Source organism: Rhinolophus hipposideros, assembly GCF_964194185.1.
Source record: "Rhinolophus hipposideros genome assembly, chromosome: 16".
Lineage (NCBI taxonomy): Eukaryota > Metazoa > Chordata > Mammalia > Chiroptera > Rhinolophidae > Rhinolophus > Rhinolophus hipposideros.
In genome coordinates, this window is record NC_138062.1 from 18,518,745 (window position 1) to 18,539,668 (window position 20,924).

Here is a 20,924-nt window from a genome sequence, read left to right on the forward strand (position 1 = left end):
GGTAGGCACACCCTGTGACTTATTCTTCAACCAAAGATTGAGTCTTAATTGGCCTCTGTTGCTAGGTACATTTCTAAATTTTATCTTTTATTGGTAGGTAAGAGAAACAGTAGCATATTCAACCCTGCAAGTTTCAATACTTCTAAATTCTCTTCTTCCTCTCATCCCTACTCGGCCAATTCTTTTCTGAACTCATTTCTTCTTTACAGTTACTTGTCAACCACATCTAATAACAACCATGGCACAATAATGACATTCTATTTACCACAACTTAACCTAAAGTCACACGTACATTAAGTGTATTATCTGCCTTCAAATTATTGTGACAGCGTTAAACCAGATATTCATCACTCCGTATCATAGATTGTCATTTTTTTCCTGTCCTTAATTAAAGTTTTCTTGTCACATACTGGCTAGAAGCCTATGCCACATCTTTCAGAATTTTTGTTAAGCAGCATTTCACTCCTGGTACCTTGTCAACTTTGCTGTAATAACAACTGATCCCCCAAATCCCTGAGGCTTATAAAATAAAGGTTTCTTTAGCATTCATGTTACATGTAGGTTGCAGGCAGGTAGTGATTCTACCCCACACGACTTCTCACTCTGACCCAGGCTGGAGAAGCAGCCCATCTGTTTAGCTCATCCACCCTCACCGCACATGGAAGACAGTGTTATAGCCAATCATTTCCTGTCATTTATCACATCTGCTCAAATATAATTGGCCAAAGGAAGTCACATGGCCAAAACCCCTAGCAATGGGCAAAGAACAATACCCCTTGAGGGCTGGGAACTGCTGGGTACAAAATGTATAATTTTCTCACAAGAGAAGGGGAGAAAATAATTGGAGAAAAAATAAAATCAACCACACTGATAAAGAATAGAATTACTTGAGGAGTATGTTTTTGTCTCTTGATGTTGACAAAGCAAGAGGATTAGTAAATGAGTTAAAAATCCCCAGTAAAACTTTGATAAAAAGAAAATGCAGACTCTGTGTGATTTCTTTTTGTTCTTGATTGCTTTGTTTTTTTCACTCCCTCCCTGGTCATATATAAAGTGTAATATGTCCAATGGAATAAGAGAAAAAATGTTCCCCATTAATTCTTCTCACTTTGCATTCCTAAGACCAAAACCAGGTGGCAATGGAAGGGTAGGACTATAGAGTCTACCTTTCAGGGACACAAGCCTATTCCTCCCTCTGCAGTGGATTAACTTTCAGCAGCAGACTAGGCCAGTTCCTGGACGAGCAAGCAGGTAATAAGACCACATCTACCCTTCAATAATAAAAGTGCTCCAAGTATAAGAGTTATCTGCCTACAGATCATAGCTAAATGCCCAATAACCCTCCATGTTAGTCTTTTCCTATGGTCCAATTTTGGGAGCAGAGACTCAATCTTACTTCTTGAACAGGGTAGCTGCTAGCTGTGTGTGCCTTTCTGCCAAAGAGGGAAAAGGTGTCTCCTCACTGGGTGGATAAATTAGAAAAAGCACCATTAAAAAAAAAAAAATGCCCCCTCTTTCATTTGGTGAATTCGTAAAAGATTGAGAGCAGAGAGCTTAACTAAAGAAAGTACCTTTGTGGAATGAAAAAATTAGACCTCACTCCCAGCAAAGGTACCCAGCCCTTAGCCAGGGTTTCAGCTTGGCAAGTGCAGTGTGGCTTTGATTGCCGCTCCCACTCACCTTTTGGACCACATGCCTTTGTTCAGTGCATAAAAACACAATTATGAGTGACAGCTCTGCATTTGACATTAAGCATGGGATGCAAAAATCTCATGTAAAACTTGTCCAAATGAATATTTTCCCCCAATAAATTTCATTCTCAGCTTCTGCAGACCAGCGTTGAGTGGTTTAATTAAACTCCACACTGACGTGAGCCAGTCACTTGTATCCATTCTCTATTGAGAAAGGAGCCTTAGGTAACTTAGTGGCTTGAGCACAATAAGACCTTTCTCTTCCGTGTAGGTAATATGTCATGTTTAGTGCCCTCTGATGGAGTTATTTATACACTTCCTTAATGCAGAAACAAGCTGGTGAGCTGGGGTTTTTTGGGTTCTCTCTCTTTCTCTTTCTCTCTCTCTCTTTCTCTCTTTCATTATCATTTTGCATTTTATTCTCCTTTCTGGTTCAATCCTCCACATTCAGATCTTTACCTTTTCTTGCCAATTGCCAGTAACAGTATACTTGAAAATGTTTGCAGGATTTTCTCCAGACACCTGCTGTCAAGTACCACACGTAGGAGACTCACGGTCTCTCATTAGAGAGATTTGCCATATGCTATTATAAAGAAGTCATTCTTCGACTCCTTTGCTTCAGCAGTGCAAATGTCCAGATTATTTAATGTTTCACAACACTCACAAATGGAGTTTTAACAAAAAAATGATCAACAAAGTAAGACTATTTACTTTTGGGAGAAGCCAGTGTCAAAGCATTGCAGCAGCCTCAACTGTAATGTGAGTTCTAATTTTTCATGTTTGTACAGTATCCACTCTGGCGATGTGTGTGTTCGACGTGCAGAAAGAGTGGCTGGTGACTTGTTTTTCTTAAAATATACCTACTCACAGTAGAAGCAGTCATGAATAATCTAGGGCCACTCATCAGAAGCCACCCAAAATACATAAAATGGAAAATAAAAATAAATAAATCAATGCTTTAAAAACTTGCTCAGTTCTAAGATTTATCAGTGTAATTTGAAAATTGACTTTTTAAATAATACTTTTTTGAGAAAAAAAAAAGTTAAATGAAAGAAATTCCTCTATTCACCTAGCAGAGGAAAATCAATGTGGTTGGTTATTTCAAAGTAACCAAATTGAGTTTATATGGCTTTATTAGGGTGGTTATACATTTTCACTACATTGCAATCCTCCTGAGGATTCTAAGAGCAGCTAATCAGAGATGGGTGCTCTCCAGGTCTTGTCCTCCTCAACTTTATTTGGTGTGAAGATAAAAAGAAGGATGCTTTCAGTTGCAAGTAACAGAGATCTCAAAACAAATTAGCCAGAATGCTAGAAAATAGAAATTATTTCACATAACAAAAGGTCCAGGAAGAGGGAGGGCTGTCGGATTGGTTAAGTCAGGGGCTAAAGATGTTAGTTCTATCCTCTCAACTGTTGCCCACTTTATTCTCAGGCTGGTTACAAGATGACTCAGCAGTTCTGGAACATGTGTCCCAATAAAACACAGATGATGGATTTTTCTCTTCTGTGGATCTCTCTTAGGTGCAAGAAAATTTGTCCAGGAGGCTCCCCCGGAAGCTTCCACATCTCATTCCTAAACCACCACTGGCAAAAGAAATGGGATTACCCTTAAATAAATCAGACCCATTGCTGGACCTAGGGAGGCACCAGTTATCCTTAATACATGGCTCCATGGTGTTCGGGGGTGCAGAGTGGGTACTTTCACAAAATTTCATTTTTGATAGAACAGAAGGAAGAGAAAATGGATGCTAAATGAGGAATCAATTTGGTCCTCTCTGATAGCTAAATCTGATAGCAGTTTAATAAATCTTAGTAAAAGTGGCTCCAAAACTACTATTGAAATCCTGATTATAAAAACAAACAGCTCTTCCTTCTCAAGAGATTGTCCAGCTTTTTCATGAGGTTTAATATTAAAAAGAACAGAAAAGAAAACGAAAAGAAAAACCCTATACATCTTAGGGACGCAGTTACCGCGCTCATTCAACCTCAAAACTAAGAAATTTCTCACTCACTATCTTTAGAGTACATATTTTGGCTCCTTTTGATTGCTGGATACTCACCACTGAGAAAGCTAAGTGGATTGATGGTCAATATGAAGACTTACGGAGCAGCTGAAAAAAAAATGGACCTCCTCAAAATATAAGAAAAACATTTATAGCTTGCTGTCATCTATGATTTTTTTCTAATATTATAGCTACCAATCCTCATGTTTTTTGGATCCCGTGTATGTGTTCTCTAAGTTGTTTAAATAGCCTAACATCTTGCTACTCAAAATACATCCTCGGACCAGCTGCATCAGTGTCATCTGGGAGCTTGTATGAAATGCAAAATCTCAGGTCCGCCCTAAACCTACAGAATCTACATTTTACCAAGAGGTTCATATGCACACTAATGTTTGAGAAGCACTACTATAAGGTATATTTAGTCACTCCTTTGGCTCCTGGTGCCTGCAGAGTACATATACCGTATTTGCCGGCGTATAAGACGATTTTTTGGCCCCGAAAAATATGCCTCCAAGTGGGGGGATCGTCTTATACGCCAGGTACACTTCAGATAGACTGCCCATAGTGCTTGCCCCGTGCCATAGTGGCCTCCCGATGCCCGCCCACTTCATTCCACATACCGTTCAGGCATCAGCAGCGCTGCTGGGTGTATGCTCGGCTGTTATGCGATTTTGCTGTTATGCGATTTTACCACACTCGCAAAATCGCACACAGCCGAGCATACACCCAGTATGATAGCGCAAAATCGCGAATCGCGATACCATACTGGGTGTATGGTCGGCTGTGTGCGATTTTGCGAGTGTGGTAAATTCGGGTTACCGTATATTTCTTTACATATGCATTGAAGATTCGCGATTTTGCGCTATCATGGTGCCTGTTAGAATGTTGAAGAGCTTGCACTTGCGCACTAGTGAGGTCCCAGGGAGATGCTAATGCAAGGGTGGACCAGACTGCTATAGTGACAGGGCGGGCAAACAGGGAGCAGGGACCAATCAAATCAGGCTTTGTATACAGCCAACAGCCAACCACAATACTGCACCATTGTACAGTACAGCATAGAAAATGTCGACCAGTCAAACCCCTATCATCCCTATCATGGCACCAGCCAAAAGAAAGAAGTATGATGCAAATTTTAAACTGAAAGTTATTTGGTGTGTGGAAGGTGTGCGGAAGAGGGGGTAGTCTTATACGGCGAGTATATAACAAACTCTGTATTTTGAGTGGAAATGTTAGGGGGTCGTCTTATACGCCCAGTCATCTTATACGCCGGCAAATACGGTACGTAATATGAAATCTGGCAACTGCAGTACACTACATCCCACGTCGCTTTAGCTTGGAACTTGAGGAACCAAGATATTAATATCATGGACTTAGAAAACAAAATTCCTGTTCATCTCTTATCTCTGGAACCATTAATCCAAATATCAAGATTCCATTTAAATTCATGAACTTATACATGAAGGATGCCAGAGAAATGTCTGATCCCTTCTTCTCATCACATTAAAACTGTCTGGCCATTTGGACATGGGTTTGATGACACACAGTGGGAAGACTGGAGATCGGAACTTGCTTGGAGTCATTTAGATCAATTCTGGCACAAGTTCCACCAAATGTGAATTCGGGCAACATGGAGGCCAACCCAGGGCTGGTGCATGGTGAATACCCACCATGTTAAATTTTTTAGGTGATACTAAGGCTAAAGTTACAGACTGAAGTTTGCTCCTATGGTTTGATCGTTTGGACGAGCACAGTATGTTCAGGCTTATCTGCCCCACATTTAGCACACTCCCCTTCTTGGCATTTCTCTCATTTCCTCGAAAAGCCTTTTCTGGAGAAACTTCAGATCAGAAGCCAAAGAAAATGCAGCTCAATTTGCCCTGCTCCCCATGGATCTCCCCATGACTGAAGGCTTTCATTCCCTTCTCTCCCACATTAATTCTGGCCATGTGTTAGTCACCATCAGTTTCCCTGGGTTTCATGATGAGAAAGCAGCGAATCCACTGGGCTAGTCTAGACCAAGCAGACTGTGCTTCATTTTCATAGGCATTTGTTTTGCTTTGTTTTATTTGTTGTTGTAGTTGCTTTGCTTCAGTGCACTCTATTGATGAAAAATACAACCAGAGATGTGTAAAGGTTTGATCAAATCTACAAATGTAAGATCTAGAAATACGCAGTCACCAATGCCTTAGCTCCCCCACCTTTACCAGTTCTTTGTCGACTTCTCCCATATTCACAGCTTTTATAATATTTCATCTTCCTCCTATACTCAGGTCTGTCCCTACTGCTTTTCCTCTGAACAGATGACTTTGTCCCCTGCTTTGTAGAGAAATTTGAGGCTTCCAGATGAGAACTCTTTCATCTTCTGACCCACCAACTCCAATTCCTACATCCGTTATCTTAACTGCATTTCCCCAGTCGCTTCATATTCCATTTCCAGTTCCGAACTCATCCCTCTACCTTCACTCTTGATCCCTTCTGTAGTGGGTTGAATGGTGGTCCCTAAAAAGATATGTCTACATCCTAATCCCTGGAACTGTGAATGTTACTTTTTTTAGAAAAAGGGTCTTCAAAGAAGTGATTAAGTGAATGATCTTGAGGTGAGAAGATTATCCTAGATTATCCATGTGGTCCCTAAATTCAATGACAAGTGTCTTTGTAAGAGAAAGGCAGAGGGAGATTGAAAATAGAAGAGGAGACACAAACACATAAAAGACAAGTCAACAGAAAGATGGTGGCAAACGTAGAGTGATGACGCCATAAGTTAAGAAAGGCTAACGAAAGGTGGCAAACACCAGAAGCTAGAAGAGGCAAGGTAGGGCTCTCCTCAACCCCCCAGGCTGCAGAGAGAGGCAGCCCTGCCAACACCTTGATTTCAGACTTCTACCTTCCACAACTATCAAAGAATACAATTCTGTTATTTTAAGCCAAGTTTTTGGTAACTTGTTATGGAAGTTTAATATACCATAGGAACTTAATATACCTTCCTTGCCAGAGGAAGATCTTGCTGTATCAATTAGTTCTTTCTCCTGTATTTTCAGTCTTCTACTTACTGTCTCTTTTCCTTTTCACCATATATCCTTGCAACTTTCTTCCATCTTTGTGTGTGTGTGTGTGTGTATATTTAACTCTATACCCCTTTCTCTTTCCTTTGTAGGTAAGCACTTCAAAAACAGTCTGCATGCTCTATGCCCTCTCCACATTAGCTCCCGCTCATGCTTCATACTGCTTCAATCAAACTTCACTACTTGCCATTCCACTGAAATGCTCTTGCAAAGGTCATGTCTGTCCTCAACACTGCTAAAGCCAATGGACTCTTTCATCACATTTGATTTCATTGTTGTATTTGATATTACTGCCTCCTCCCTTTTGGGAATGTATCCTTCTCTTGAATTTCAAGTTGTAATTTTCTTCTAGTTCTCTTTCTCTCTTCTAACCATTCCTTCTGAAACTCTTCTGTTGCTTCTGTTTTCCCAACCAATGTAAACATTGATAATTCCTAATGTCTTTCTACTTAAAGCCTTTTCTCATATAGTACATGCTCTCTGGATAAACTCATCTTCTCCCATGGCTTTAACTACAAACCCTATGGAGGAAAATCTAATCAATTTCTTATACAATCCTTTCCCTGGCACTGTAAGTAATATAGCCAACTGCTTACTGGCTTTATGCTGAGGGGTATCAATTTTAACAACCCCATTGACACCTCAAATTTAGTAATCCCCAAATCAAACTCATGGAGTCCACCATCAGCAATTGGTGAAAATGGGAGTTATTGTTGGGAGACAATTCTTTATGGCATTTTTAGCTCAGATTACTTTTCCAAGGACGTTAGTACAGCAAACAACTTTGGAAGATACAGATAGTGTGTCTCTCTCTGGGTTAGAGGACCCACGTTTCCTGACCAGGAAAATAAAGATCTCCCTCGTGGATAAAGGCTGAGCAGCTTTGCTAGAGGCCTCTTGAAAAGATGGGCGAGTCCCTTTGCACAGAGTTCTGGGCTCTGCCAGACGCCTGTATGCTTAGCACTCACTTGGTCTCCTTCACATTATCCATAAGACTCGGGGAACCAGAGGAACTGATGTAAATGGGAAGCTTGTCTGCCTGCTGTGCCGTGAGCAAGCAACTGTCTCAGTGCATTTGACTCAGTCTTTCCTTATCAACTGTATTTATGGGAATGTGGCCAACAAGCCCAGCAGTCGCAGAGTCCCTGTCCCTTAGCAACTGTTTGGCCACATGACAGCTATATACTTAGAGAAGGAAAGAGGAAATGACCAAGATATTGCGTAAAAACTTTGGCATTGCATTAGGAGAAGTTGGAGTTGGAAACGTCGGGGCAGAATCAAGGACCTCAGCTGGAGGCGGGTTGACAGCAGAGGTAGCAGAATCTAGAGAAGTTTGGATACTTCAGTCATGGAGGAAGTCAGTAGGAATCCTTCTGTAATGTGTGAACCACAGAGGCCAAACTCACGTCCCATAAGCCCACAACTTGGAGTTATTTTAAACTCTTCTCTTCCTATTATCCTCTCTCCTAAACTCCCATATCAAATTGATCGCCAAGTCCTGTGGATTCTATCTCTATAACATCTGTCATGTATGTACCTTCATCATCACCTGACGTTTATTGCTTCAGTTCAAGCTGGTATCACTTCGTACCTGGGCTCTTGTTACAGTCACCTAACCCATCTTGTTGCCTCAAGTCACTTTCATCGATTTGTCATCCACTCTGCTGCTACACTGATCATGTAAGTCCCTTAAAACTCTTTAGGGGGTCCTCACTGGCTACAATCCACGCGGAAATACAATACAGACAGCCCACCATGATCTGGCTTCCACTTACATCTCGAACCTTATCGCTTTGCCCTCCTCCTGCACCCTCACACACCAGTCACACTGAAACATGTCCCGAAACCCAAACCCTCTCACACCTCCAGGATGCCTCTCAGGTGGCTTCCTGTGTCTAAAATGTCCTTTCTCCTGCTCCTGGTGACCATTTTACTCAGTTTCCAATGTGACCTCCTCTGTCTGTGAAAGTTGCTTGACAACCTTTCCCCCATGCATTGGGGTCGAACTGTGTTGTTTACACAATTCAATCATAGCTTTGATAGGCTTTATTATATTTATAAGTTTCCATGTTTATCCTCCCTGACTAGATTACTAGATAACTGAAGAATCTGCCTTCTTTCTCCCTAGCACCTTGCAGAGTGCTGAAAACCCAATAAGCACACACACACATACACACACACAAACAAAACACCAACCAACAAACAAAACAAAACCAGGGGAAAACAACAACATTTGCTAATGTTAAATATATTAATGAGTGAGTGGATAAAGAATTCTGTTTGCTGCCTTAGCAACCTAGATGGAACAGAATGAACACGGCATCTCATCCTATGGCACCGATTTTACATAGTGGTAAGTCATCTAGAACATTTTAAATTAAAAGAAGCAAGGGCTTACTATAAATCATAGCATAAGTGTTGCATTAATATGGAAGGTAAAGTGTTCAAAGAAAGTCCGAACGTGATTTAGACCACTTTGAGCTGAGGCCTAGACTTCCCCGAGGCAGACGAATTTAATGTTCATGTTCTCTAGCACTGAGGGTACTTTATGGCAAAAGTTTCAGAAGTAATGCTAGAGTATTGTATTTATTTTAAGTAATAAAATGGAACTCACTATATAGATATCATAGGCTAGGAGGAAAGGAGTCCGTATAAGAGGTATGTGTCACCTAAGCCAATAATACAGGAAGGTCTGGATCTACACCCAAAATAGATTCAGTGAGAATTCTTGAGAGAGAGAGAGAGAGAGAGAGAGAGAGAGAGAGAGAGAGAGAGAGAGAGAGAGAGAGAGAGAGAGAGAGAGAGAGAGAGAGATTTACCATAGAATTCTTCAAATATCAAATTCTATGGCATTTAAAATATAGCTCATAAACATACGATTCCCTCAACTTTACATAAATGTGAACATTTTTATATCCCTGGATTTCAGATCAAGTTTAGAGTCAGTAATGACAGTGCAGAGACCTAAGTTTGTACTGGGAACTGGGGCTTTGCCTGTACTCTTGCTTCTAAGCTGTAGACAACTGTACAAACCAGGGAAGAAGCTGAGACTTAAAATTTCGGTAAATCGTGAATTGAAATACAGATTAGGTACATTTTAAGAATAGTTGAGCTTTATCTGTACAGCACAAAATAATTTAAGAAAAAATTATCAGGGTTCATCTACTATAGAAACTTTTTAAATGTTCTTTTTGCTAAAGGAAGCAACTGTCAAAACAAGTTTAGCCACATTAGACCAACTGTGGATTCTCTTAGAATCCTGCCACCTTAGAATCCGTTTGGAGATGAATTTGTGTGTAAGTGTACATGTGTATATATTTTATGTGTGTATGTCAGTAATTACGTATGTCTAGCAAATAACTTTGCTGCTTTATGACACTTCTTGAACCATGAGTAAATAACTAAGTGGCTACATGAGTTAGAAAACAAAAGCAATCCAAAAACAGAGGGTGGAGGCCACTGAAAAATTATAAGTTGCTCAAAAGACTATCTTGGGTCAATACAAGAGGGAAATTTGAGAACATTTTCTTAAAAAGAAAAAAATAAAAGGGAACAGAGCATGCAACTTCAGAGCTCAACTTGTGCCTAATCTCTATGGGTGGGATTTTTTCATTCCAACACAGAGCTCCCAGGACAAGCACAGCAGCAACCCCTAAATCATGTTCACCTTCTGAGGATAATGTGTAATAAACATAGCCTTCCTTAAGGAGACACGCTGTCAGGGAAAAACACAGTGTGTTTCTCCCATCCTGCGAATCCAAATTGTTTACACAGATAATATCAAGTGAAAATGGACAGTAAGGACCACGTTGCTGGGGGAAAGAAAGGGTGCAGATGTAACAAAGGGACACGTGACTTAGGGAATATAGAAGGAGCAAAGAGACTCTCATGACTGCTGGGAAATTGCACAGACTTTATGTGGGGTTCATTTTCTTTTTCACTGAGTGGTAGGCACCACCTGCTTGGCCCCCTCCCATTACCTCACTGAGGAAATTCAGGTACCTCGTCCTCACAGCGTCAGCATATGAGGCCACCAAATTGCCAAGTCCCTGCAATAGCAATGTCAGAAACGATTTCTGTGGCAAATACGGCATCTGAAGGACACCTTCGATTTCTATTCCTATTCCATTCTGTATGTTTGGGTGACAAAGCTATTATAATCTGATGCATACAGAGTAGACAATGTTGTCTTTGAAAAAGAGTATTTAAATGTTTAGAACATCAATCTTTTGTAGATTGCCATACCTCCTTTTTATCTTTTTATATGCACATCAAAGTAATTTTGGAACCAAAAAGAAGGAGCATAACATTATTACTATTATGTTCCACCTCAGAGAAAAGACAAAGAACTGACAGAAACCTCCACTCCCCACCACTAGGTGTTTATAGCAGCCATTCTGTAGTTTTCTGGAAATCCTCCCCATGTGGTATGTATTTGAAGCTATAAGGTGCAAGTGCTGGAGAAAACCCAGCTCTTTTCTCAGTGAAATGACCTGTTATTCTGCGGAAAGAAAGGAGGTGTTTCTCTGAGACCACCATTACACCTGCTATGCTTTACTGAAATTCAAACCACCCCCACCGCCCTACCCCCATCTCTTACACCTGGGAGCTGGCTAGCAAAAACACGTTGGGTCAGGTGTGGGGGAAGGGTTAAAATATAACCATCTTGGTTCCTGGGTAAATAACTCTTGCAAATGTCTATGGTTTTCTGTGTGTAACTGAATTTTGTTCTGACTATATGGTGGAAGTATCCAAACACTTGTGCTTTAATTGACACACACACACACACACACACACACACACACAATTTAAAGATATTTGGCAAAGCATTTTGTTTTTAACATTAGTGAAATGCAGCCTAACAGTGTTCTTACTGTAGTCCTGCCTGAAAGTGATCGCTTTTCTGTACTTTTCCTATGACAAATTTATTTTCCCTATATGCTTTTGTTGGCTAGCAGCTCTGGCACGACTTGACTGACAATGAGCCAGAAGATCTGAGTTTGGGGAAAATGTACGGCTCTCAAGCCTTGGCACATGGTAGATAAGTACATGCTACGCATTCAAGCAGAGCCCTGTGTATTGGGTTCACCAAAGAACACCACAGCTGTCAGATGGAAATGACATGCCCAACACCTTGAGAACAGAACAATATAAAAAAGAATATATATATATATATATACATATATATACACACACACACACACACACACACGTATTAACTTTTCAATGTTATAACAATGAAACAATTGCTAAAGCTTCCATTAGTTTTGTTGGTTAAGCAATCGGTCACGTGTTACAGGTTTTATTTAGTTCACACAATTGCCGTCCTGTAAGAGTTGAGAAAGTTTCCCTCTGATGATATACCTTTTGTCAATGAAGTGGGAGGGGAGGTTATCAAATCAGAACTAGGATAGAAGGGGCAAGGGTTGAAAGATATTATCTTAAACCATGGAGGTATTTTATAAGGTATTTTAACAGCAAACACTTCAAAGAAGAATATATATGTAACCTGTAGTGGCAATCTAATTAGGGCATTAGTATTTTTTAAAAAATATTTTATTGGGGGAAGGGGAACAGGACTTTATTGGGGAACAGTGTGTATTTCCAGGCCTTTTTTCCAAGTCAAGTTGTTGTCCTTTCAATCTTAGTTGTGGAGGGTGCCACTCAGCTTCAAGTTGTTGTCCTTTCAGTGTTAGTTGTGGAGGGCGCAGCTCAGCTCCAAGTCCAGTTGCCGTTTCTAGTTGCAGGGGCGGAGCCCACCATCCCTTGTGGAAGTCGAACCGGCAACCTTGTGGTTGAGAGGATGCACTCCAACCAACTGAGCCATCTGGGAGCTCAGCGGCAGCTCAGCTCAAGGTGCCATGTTCAATCCTAGTTGCAGGGGGCAGAACCCACCATCTCTTGCGGAACTCGAGGAGTTGAACTGGCAACCTTGTGGTTGAGAGCTCACTGGCCCATGTGGGAATTGAACCGGCAGCCTTTGGAGTTGGGAGCATGGCGCTCTAACCGCCTGAGCCACCGGGCCGGCCTGGCATTAGCATTTAAAATTTATCTTTTAATATAATACTCCAGCATTTAGTCAGAGGTAATGCACAAAAGACTTACGCACTACATAACAGGTGATATCAAGGTATGTTAGACATACTATCTAGAAAAGAGATCCAAAGATTTCCAGTTCAATTAACAAAAGGGTGCATAGGCATGCACACATACACACATGAATTGTTTTTTTGTTTTTTTCCACGTGTGTGTTTACTCTCACTCTAACAAAAGTTGTCTTCACCAGAATCTGAGTAGTTTTATTCAAGAGATGAATGGGTCTGACATCTGGCATGTGACTAAGTCTATTACTACCCCAATAAGGCAATGATTTGTAAAACTTTTGTGGACCACAACTGTGTGAGAATAGCTAAATGCTAAAAGTTCTTCCCAGAAAAACATACATACGAGTACACACCAAATTTTACACAAAATTTCAGAGTTCATAAACCTCCATAAAACCTACTGCATCAGTTAGGTATTACTGACAGCATAACAAACCAACCCAAATGTAATAGCTTAAATCAACACTATCTACCTGAAAATTCTTTGGCTCAACAATTTAGGCTAGACTCAACAAAGTAATTCTTTTGGTCTTATCTGGGCTCCCCCTACCTCTTGGGTGAGTCAGATGTCAATTATGGGTGATGCTGATCCTTCTGGGCTCTAGCTCCTGGAGGATAGGACGCCGTGGCTCATTTTCATGCCGTTTATCACCCTCAGGCAAATTGCCTAGATTTAGTCTCATGTACAGACAGGTGTTCCAAGTGAAAGTTGAAAGGCTCAAAACCTCTTAAGGCCTAATCTCATAATTGCTGCTACTGCCTCATTCTTTTGACAAAAGCAAGTAACAAGGTCAGCCCAGATTCAAGGGGCTAAGAAATATACTCTACCTCAGGGGTGTCAAAACTTTTTTCAATCGTTTTCACCAAGGGCCATATGCGGTAAAATATACAAACAGCAGGGCCACTCACTTGAGGTGAAGTACGTATTGCCTCACCTGGTTTACTTAAGTAAACTACATATATTTTTGGAATTTGCTGCGAGCCAATTAACAATGGGTTGAGAACCGCAGTTGGCCCGCGGGCCGCAGCTTGGACACCCCTGCTCTACCTCTTGATGTAAGATGTTATGATCATATTGCAAAAGGTACTATGACAGGTAGGGATAGAGAATTGGGATCAACATTTCAATCAATTTACCATAGCCATCATGAACCTAGGTTAGCAATTTCCTGCAATGAAAATGTAGAAATGGGAGTTAAAAGAAAAAGCAGGAGCTTGTTTTTATTGTGATATACAAGTGCAAAAATCAATAATTGCTTGACATTCCAGAAAGGGTGCTCGTGTCAAGTCCAGAGCCAACAGAATACTAGTGGCAAAGCAAGATTTCTTCAATGCTTTTTTTTTTTCTTGAAAGGTAATATGCTAAGAAATAAGTGTGTTCCATATAACTGAAAGTTCTCACTTTGTTATTGAAATAGAACGTCATGGATTGCACATATATTTAGTGGGGTGAATATTAGCAACATGGATGAGTTAGCTGAGGAGAGTGACACTGGCGAGTCTAAATGTCTGTGTCAGTTTTTATGCCCAATTGTATGGAAGTGATATAGGATTCCAAGTCCTTCCACGTGTTGTCATTCTTTGGGTATCCCATAGTAAACAACACTAACATTTCCTACTAAACCACAACCCTATATATCAGTATTTCCATAAAACATAGGAAAGTATCAGGACAATAAAAATTCCAAACAGCAAATACTGAACTCATCACGTACCATGAGTGTATGATGATTGATCCAGTGACGGTCGGAGCATCAGCAAAAATCAGCTGTCAGTAGGTTTCCGTTGGCCATATTTTCTTCCTCCTAATAAAACAGCAAAAAAAATAATCGACTGTAGGAAATTCAGTAAATGATTGAAGATAGTTCACTGAATTTAGCAAAATGCAAGCACTGTAATCAGGTGCATTTAGATTACATCAAATCTGACTTTGCTATTACCAAAGGGTGTATGTGTCTAGTTAGAAGAGATCTTCTTTGATATTCCAATACTCTAATTCTTCTCACATATATATACTTTTTAATTATAAGAGAATTGGGGTATTGGCTGAATCCACTTGGATGAATCCTCCATCTCATCTCAACTCTCTCTCTATAATTGTGTATTGGCTTCCTGTTGCTGCTATAACGATTTACCATAAATTTAGTGGCTAAAAAACCCCACAAATTTATTAACTTACAGTTCTGGAGGTCAGATGTCTGAAATGGGTCTCACTGGGTTATAATCAAAGTGTCAACAGGCTGCATTCCTTTCTGGAGAATCTAAGCGAGACTCCATTTTCTTTCCTGTGGGGTGCTATAGGCTGCCTGCATTCCTTGGTTTGCAGCCTCCTTTCACCCTCAGAGCCAGCGATGGCCGGTTGAATCTTTCTCACATCACACCTCTCTGACACAGATTCTTCTTCTACCTCTCACTTTCACTTTTAAGAAGCCCAGCAATTACATCAGACCCACCCAGACAATCCAGGATAATCTCCCTATTTTAAGATTAGTGGTTTAGGAACCTTAAATTTGTCTTCTACCTTAATTCTCTTTGCCATATATATAACATATTAACTGGTTTCAGAGATTAGGACATGCATGTCTTTGGGGACCATAATTCTGCCTACTTCTTTTCTCAGGCTCCATTACATATTGATGCCTAACAGCGTGAACCAATTCTTCCCAAGAGAGGCTTTGCAGTGCATGCTTATGATATCAAGGAGAGTTTCTGTTATGACAGCAAATTGCATCTTCCCAACGCAAATTGTAGATATACTAACTATATCATCACTGAAATCTAAAAAGATATGTATCATAGTTTTTCAACTATAAGAAGGGTCATTTGAAAGTCTAATTGGATATTTTATATATCCTTGATGTTCCCAGAGTCAATTCAATGCATCATGCTTCATTATTGCTATACAGAGTCTCTACAAGTTCGCTTCTTGTTTTCACCCCTTTCTTTATCGGCAAAGTGCATGATAGCCACTGCTGCCTATTTTGAGCTAGCGATCAATGTCTTGGTTTAATTTTTTTTTTAATTACTAAATGAAGATGAGCAAGATTAGTTTTTGTTCTCAACTAATAATAAACTGGTACAGAAATGATTCTGCCCATGTGCAAGCAGACATGAGAATTATTTATGCCCTGTAATCTAATTCTTCATCCTTTTAGAGAACAGCAAGCATGGTCTAGTCCAATGTATAACAAGATATGGTAAGATAAGGCAGGAGTTCTAAGGCCAGAGAAAAAGGAAGAATTAATTAGAAAATAAGAATTTAGAAAAGAAAAAAGATTTAGGAAGGAAAGCATAGCAATTGTGAATAAATGAAAGGAAGCATTAATTTCCTTGGGATTTAAACAGTGATTATATAGTGGCTGCCTTCTTTTTACACTAGGTATAACTTAATTAAAAATATTGGTATAGGAGGTGGCTGGTTAGCTCAGTTGGTTGGAGTGCGTTGCTCTTAACAACAAGGTTGCTGATTCAATCCCCACATGGGCCACTATGAGCTGCGCCCTCTACAACTAGATTGAAACAACTACTTGACTTGGAGCTGATGGATTCTGGAAAAAACACTTCAATAAATAAAAGTTTAAAAATATATATCGGTATAAAATAGCATAATGTGGTATTGAAAGCATAAGGAAAGATGACAATAAACTAATGCTGACTTGAAAGCAGAATCATTATGTGAAGCAACAGGTTTTTTTTTTCCTTGCTGATACTCCATTAGAAAAACTATGTCTCCATTAAGAAATATTCACTCAAAAATGATGTGGCAATTTTCAGCCATTCCCATTACAAGTAGAAATTAGGGAGGGGGAAAAAAAAGGTCATGAGCTATGGATACTAACTGTATTTACGTAAATCATGGGTGGTCTTCTAGTTTATTCAATTGTCTTCAAGTTAATTCTGATCAAAGAGGATAACTTTCCGTCTATACTGAACCATTTGAGTTTTCCCATTCATGTCTCCTTTCATACCACCGCTTTCATCTGGAATATCTGTCCCATTTTTTCCTCAGAATAATTCTTATTCCACGTTTAATCCTGGATTTAGGCATCATTCTATCTGAGAAGCACACCCTGGCAGCACCCCTCCTATAATGGTGTGCTCCCTTTTATCACTACATTTGGCATATTACAGTAGAAATAACTGTTCACTTGCCTTCCTCTACCCCAACCAATGCCCAAATCAGTCTTCCTGCTCCTTGAACGCTAGGTCCCTATTATTTTCATCTTTGTACTCTCGATGTCTGACACATAGCGAGTAATCAATAATTATTAGTTGAATAAATAGGTAAATAGACAATAAATACATGAAGGAAGAATGAGAGGGAGGGATGAAAGAAGTCTGGGAGAAAAGATGATTAACTATGCCCAATCATAAAGGTTTTGTGCATCTATAAGAGAAGTGCCACTTCTCACCACCCATGATTTATAAAAAGGGCATTGATTGACAGATCTTGGCCATTCTCCGTATACTCCATTTCACAAAATAGCACAGACTGTATAGTGCTCTCCTGTATAATTCAGGAATTATTCCACTCAATCACTAGCAAGCAACTAGGGTGACTGTGTGAAGAAGAAACTTTGGAAGACTTAATTAAATTGCTTCTACCAAAGAGAGATGAAGTAGAGATGCAATCTCTCCTAATTGTGATACGGTATTTTGATTGTTTCACAAAACAAAGTTAAAGACATTTAGAAAAATGGGTTTTGGGTCACATGTACATTAAAGAAGGTAAAGACTGATATGGGGGGTTGCAATCAAAGGGCATTTATCAGTGATACAATATCAATTTGGAGAAACCTTCCAAGCTGTGTTTCATAGGAGGAAAACCTTACATTTCTTATCTTTACTAGTGTTCAGAAAAAAGGAATTGAAAATATGCAGTTGTTTGCATTCTATTAAAAAAGAATTTCAGATGACTTTGATGAAATGGGTAAATTTCTTACAAAATGAGGTGGAAAATGTAGAGACAAAAATACATATATATTTAGAAACTAAAATAAATAATTCATACGCAGAATAAAGTACAATTGACAGGTAAACCTTAAGTACAAAAGAAAACAACTGGGAGATAAAGGGGCAAGACTAGATTTGACCTTGAGCAGAATAAGTTAGCAACATAATGCCCTAAACCAGTCGTTCTTGCCAGGGAATGATTTAGCTGTACAGGGCACATTTGGCAAAGTCTGGAGATGTTTTTGACAATCATGCTTGGGAAGGGTGCTACTGGCATCTCTGGATAGAAGCCAAGGATGTTACTATACATCATACACACAACAGAAGCTCTCTACAACAAAGAATTATCTTATCCAAATTTTCAATAGTGCTGAAGTCGAGAAACAAACCAATGAAAACTTATATGATACAGGAATATATCAAAATGAATGATGATAGGCATGTAAAGTCCCCCTCAACAGTATTCTGTACCAAATTCCTATTAGAATACTGTGTCCTGTTGAGGATATTACCCTTTAGAAAGTATAGGCTGTGAATGATTGGAAATAGATTCTATGATGATTGCCCACATCTTGCTCTTCTGCTTATGCAAGGAACATTATGTTATTACTCTGCCTCCCACCTATTTAGAAGATCTGGAAATAATTCATGCCTGTTTTAAAGATAAGTTCTGTATCTTGGGTTAGCATCAAGAAAAATCTAAGATTCCTGGATAAAAATGCTCACAAATACAGTCTCATAAATAGGCTAAAAAAGAAAGCTGAATTAAGTTTAAGTTGAATGTTCTGGAGACTTGAGAAGTCAGTCCTCAATTATGTGCTAAAAGAAAATTTCTAAAAGTTAAAACACGTAGAAAAATATCAAATATACTGAAAATACAAATACCACAAAACTCTAAATGAATGAGCCAAAAATCTTACATTACCAACATCAAACTATCCCAAAGGCTCAACATGTTTTAATAATATGCATTTTATAGTTAGAAATGTGGTAAAAATGAAGAATGAGGGATCCCAAAGGAAAATAAACAAATCTTCAAGTCACTTTAGAGTAGACAACGGTTAAAAAAGGGATAAGACGCTGGAAAGGAATCTAGAAGTGATCTCTTTAAAAAGTGGGAAATGACAAGCAAGTTTTTGTGGTGAGAAGAGTTTATTTTCGTGAAGCCACATTGAACAAAATGACACAGTGGAATCATTTTGTGTGGTCCTGTTCATATTTCCACTGGATAGGCACCGTGCGGATTCCACCATATGTTTTGCAGCCAAATATGACAAAATGTGACTTTAAGCAAAAATGTGTATAAAATACTGTTTATTATTTAAATTTCAAAACAAGCATTACATTCAGAATAAGAACCACATACTAGTTAAGCACTATAAAACACACCCTAAGTATGTATGGCCATAGTTTCAGTCTAAACAATTTTCTAAATGTTCTTTGATGAGAAAGTTGAATTCGTAACATTATTTTATTCATTAACCTGTTCAATTGCACAAGTGCAAGAAAGTCTATTTTGATGATATATCATTCAATAACTAAAAAGGCATAACTTGTATTATTATAATGTAATGTGATTTGGAAATGGAGAAAAGTGTGAGAAGTCTTCAGACAGGTCTTTTTACCTCACAGCCAGTAGTTTTAACCTCTTCGCCAACAAAGTCTTTTCCCAGAAATACAAACACAAAATTAAGGGTCTTCCTTAAGAATTTCATCCCTAGGCAATAGGGAAAAGCAAGACCCAATTGTGTCAACTCCTAATTAATTAGGAATTAGCCACATTTGGCATTTACTAAATCAATGCCTTTCTCAATTTTGAAAAATTATCTCTTCATATACGGGAATCACCAGTTTTCTCTATTCCTCCCAACTCCTCTTCTGGAACTCCTAACGAAGCCAATATTAAATCTCATTTTAATTTTTAAATTGCAATTAAAGTAATTTTAAATTAAAATTCATGGTTTTTAACCCCTTTCTTACTTTTTCATTCCCCACCCCTTGTGCTGCATCCTTGTAAGCTCCTTAGATCTATCTTTCATTTTACTAATTCTTTCTTCAGTTGTGTCTAACATACAGTTTAATCTATCTTTTGTGTTGTGTATTTACAATGACTATATTTTTGATTTCTAAAAGTTTTCTTCAGTTATTTTTGAAATCTACCCTTTTTTATTGATAGTATCTTTTAAAAATTTTTATTCCTTTGTTTATGCCATTAATTATTTAATTTTTAAAAAAAAATATTAGTTGGTGACTCTTATAGAATTTTTTCTCACCATTTAAGTCATGGAAGGACAAAAGTCCAGCCAATGAGTGGATTGTGCTGATGTGGGACATTGCCCCCTCACTTCAAATACATACCTATGATGAATAAAATAGTCCAATGAAACAAAATTAAATAGCTGAGTTATACATTTAAAATGAGGAATATGCAGGTGCTAAAAACAAAGAAGGAATTTGAAGAGTGGTGTTAGGGGTTAAATTGTGTCCTCTCCAGAATTCATACATTGAAGTCCTAACCCCCTACCTCAGCATGTGATTTGGAAACAGGTTCACTGCAGATGTGATTAATTAAGTTAGGATAAGGTCATAATTGGAATAGGGTGAGCCCCTAATCCAATATGCTGTTATCTTTATAAGGGGAAGTCTAGACACAAGACACACATATGCAGTAGAATACCATGTGAAGATGAAGGCAGAGATTGGGGAGGTGCTCCTACACACCAAGGAACACCAAAGACTGTCAGCAAATCTGGAGAGAGGCATGAACCAGTCTTCCTCCCAGCCCTCAGAGGAAGACACCTGCTGACACCTTGATCTCAGACTTCTAACCTCCAGAACTGTGAGACAATAAATTTTTGCTGTTTAACCCATCCAGTTTGTGGTCCTTTGTTACAGCAGTTTTTTCCTACATCAATTAAGATCATCATATGGATTACGTTCCCTTTCATTCTGTTAATGTGTTATATTACATTGTTGATTTTATATGTTAAATCATTATTGTACTCTAAGAATAATTCCCACCTCATGGTGGTGTATAATCCTTTTAATATACTGTTGAATTCAGTTTACTAGTATTTTGTTGACAACTTTTGCATCAAGGTTCATAAC

At 39.0% G+C, this 20,924-nt stretch overlaps 1 protein-coding gene across 3 annotated transcripts in view; it reads right to left on the reverse strand.

Moving 5' to 3' along the window:
* Window positions 1–20,924, reverse strand: part of ANAPC10 (anaphase promoting complex subunit 10) — a 273,020-nt gene that overhangs the window by 163,395 nt on the left and 88,701 nt on the right. For all 3 annotated transcript variants that reach the window (XR_013995059.1, XR_013995060.1, XM_081075696.1), the window contains exon 5: window positions 14,579–14,668. Coding sequence is in view for 1 of the 3 variants with exons in the window: in XM_081075696.1 (XP_080931822.1) it covers window positions 14,618–14,668 (51 nt within the window). In the remaining 2 variants the exon portion in view is untranslated. The remainder of the gene's footprint in view (window positions 1–14,578; window positions 14,669–20,924) is intronic.